Here is a 1,848-nt window from a genome sequence, read left to right on the forward strand (position 1 = left end):
TGGCCTGGGAGCTCTGTGCCTGTGCAAAGCTGCTCTTACCAGAGAGAAGACGTTGAGTGGGTAGGAAGCCATGAGCGGGGGCCCTGGGGCTCACTAAAGCCTCCCAGCATCATGGATAGCGAGAAGGCCTGGCTCCTCTCCTCGTCCTGGCAATTTCGGATGCACCAGGTCAAGGACAGGAGGCTGCCTAGCTACTGCCCCCCTGGGCGATGGTCGTCCTGACACCCTGAACGCAGACCGGCTCTGGGCTGGGCTCCCACGGAGGGTGCAGTGGGGCCGTGCACCTCCACCAGGTAACCCAGGTGGTTGAGTCCTTCTAGTTCTAACAGTTGAATCCCATTCACTCGAATGGCAGCAGATGTGTGGGGCCCGTGACAGGTCAGGGGTAAAATATTTGCAGGGCGACATCAGGAGAACTGCTGCAGCCCCTGGTTTCCTAGGTGACCTTTGGTGACAATATGACAATTGGTGAGTCCTCCCAGGGAGTCAGGCATTCACTACTCCTTGTGACCAGGTAACTAGACACACCTGGGAACTGAGAACTTGCCAGGTCCACACCCCAAAGCACTCCCACACACACACCTCCAGGCTCACCCCACTCTCCAAATATAGCAAAGTCCAAGTCAGGAGAATAAATAGAGTCAGTACCTCTGATCCCCATCAGCTGCTTAATTTTTTTAAAAATATATTTTATTGATTTTTTACAGAGAGGAAGGGAGAGGGATAGAGAGTTAGAAACATCAATGAGAGAGAAACATCCATCAGCTGCCTCTTGCACACCTCCCACTGGAGATGTGCCCGCAACCAAGGTACATGCCCTTGACTGGAATCAAACCTGGGATCTTTCAGTACACAGTCCAAAGCTCTATCCACCAAGCCAAACCAGTTAGGGCAGCTGCTTAATTTTAAAAAAATTTTTTTACAAAGCACTTAGTATCCTATCTATACTAATAAAAGGGTAATATGCTAATTAGACCAAATAGAACGGGCATCTTCTGGATGTACTTCCAGACAAAGCTGCAGTGGGTGTGAAGGCGGAGAAGGGCCAGAGGCCGGCAGTGGCTGAGGGACACCTCTTCCCAGTGCACGAATTTTCATGCACCGGGCCTCTAGTTCTAACATATTACATAATGTATGTATTTATTTGCATGGTGTTTATCATCTATCTCTCCCAGCTGGAACACAAGCTCCATGAAGGTAGGAATATCTGTTTCCTTCACTAATGGGGCCCAGGAGCCTAGAACATGCCTGGCAAACAGAAGGTGCTCAATAAACACTTGTTGGATAAAGAGTGCTAACATGCTGTGGGAGTTCTGGAATTTGTTATTGTTGTTCATGAATATATTTTTATTGATTTCCGAGAGGAGAGAAGAGGGACAGAGAGATAGAAACATCAAGGATGAGAGAAAATCATGGATTGGGTGCCTCCTGCACACCCCATACTGGGGATCGAGCCGGCAATTCGGGCATGTGCCCTGACCCGGTATCAAACCATGACTTCCTGGTTCATAGGTTGACGCTCAACCACTGAGCCACACGGGCTGGGCTGGAATGTTTTTAAGGATCTACCGTATCTTAAGGATCCAGAACAATGGAGAAGGCACTCAAAGGCGTGCCTTGGCGCTTTCCCACATACCTTTGAGGCAAACGTTCCACTAAAAGATGCCAACACTTACATAGGAGGGTAGGAGGTGGCATTCTTCACGAAGGTCCATGGCTCTGCAGGCTGCGGAGGAGCAAACCTCAGGGGTCCGAGCGGCGGCTTGGCAAAGGGGACTCCCAGGAAAACGGCCACGGGCTGTGCAAAGCCTTCTAGGCTGACATACTCCCCCAGGACCTGGCCCTGCA

At 50.5% G+C, this 1,848-nt stretch overlaps 1 protein-coding gene across 1 annotated transcript in view; it reads right to left on the bottom strand.

Moving 5' to 3' along the window:
- Positions 1–1,848, bottom strand: part of LOC102241738 (liver carboxylesterase) — a 23,678-nt gene that overhangs the window by 20,566 nt on the left and 1,264 nt on the right. Inside the window, exon 2 of the mRNA XM_014532589.1 lies at positions 1,677–1,843. Within this exon, the coding sequence (XP_014388075.1) occupies positions 1,677–1,843 (167 nt within the window). The remainder of the gene's footprint in view (positions 1–1,676; positions 1,844–1,848) is intronic.

The sequence above is a fragment of the Myotis brandtii genome, unplaced genomic scaffold (genome assembly GCF_000412655.1).
Source record: "Myotis brandtii unplaced genomic scaffold, ASM41265v1 scaffold899, whole genome shotgun sequence".
Lineage (NCBI taxonomy): Eukaryota > Metazoa > Chordata > Mammalia > Chiroptera > Vespertilionidae > Myotis > Myotis brandtii.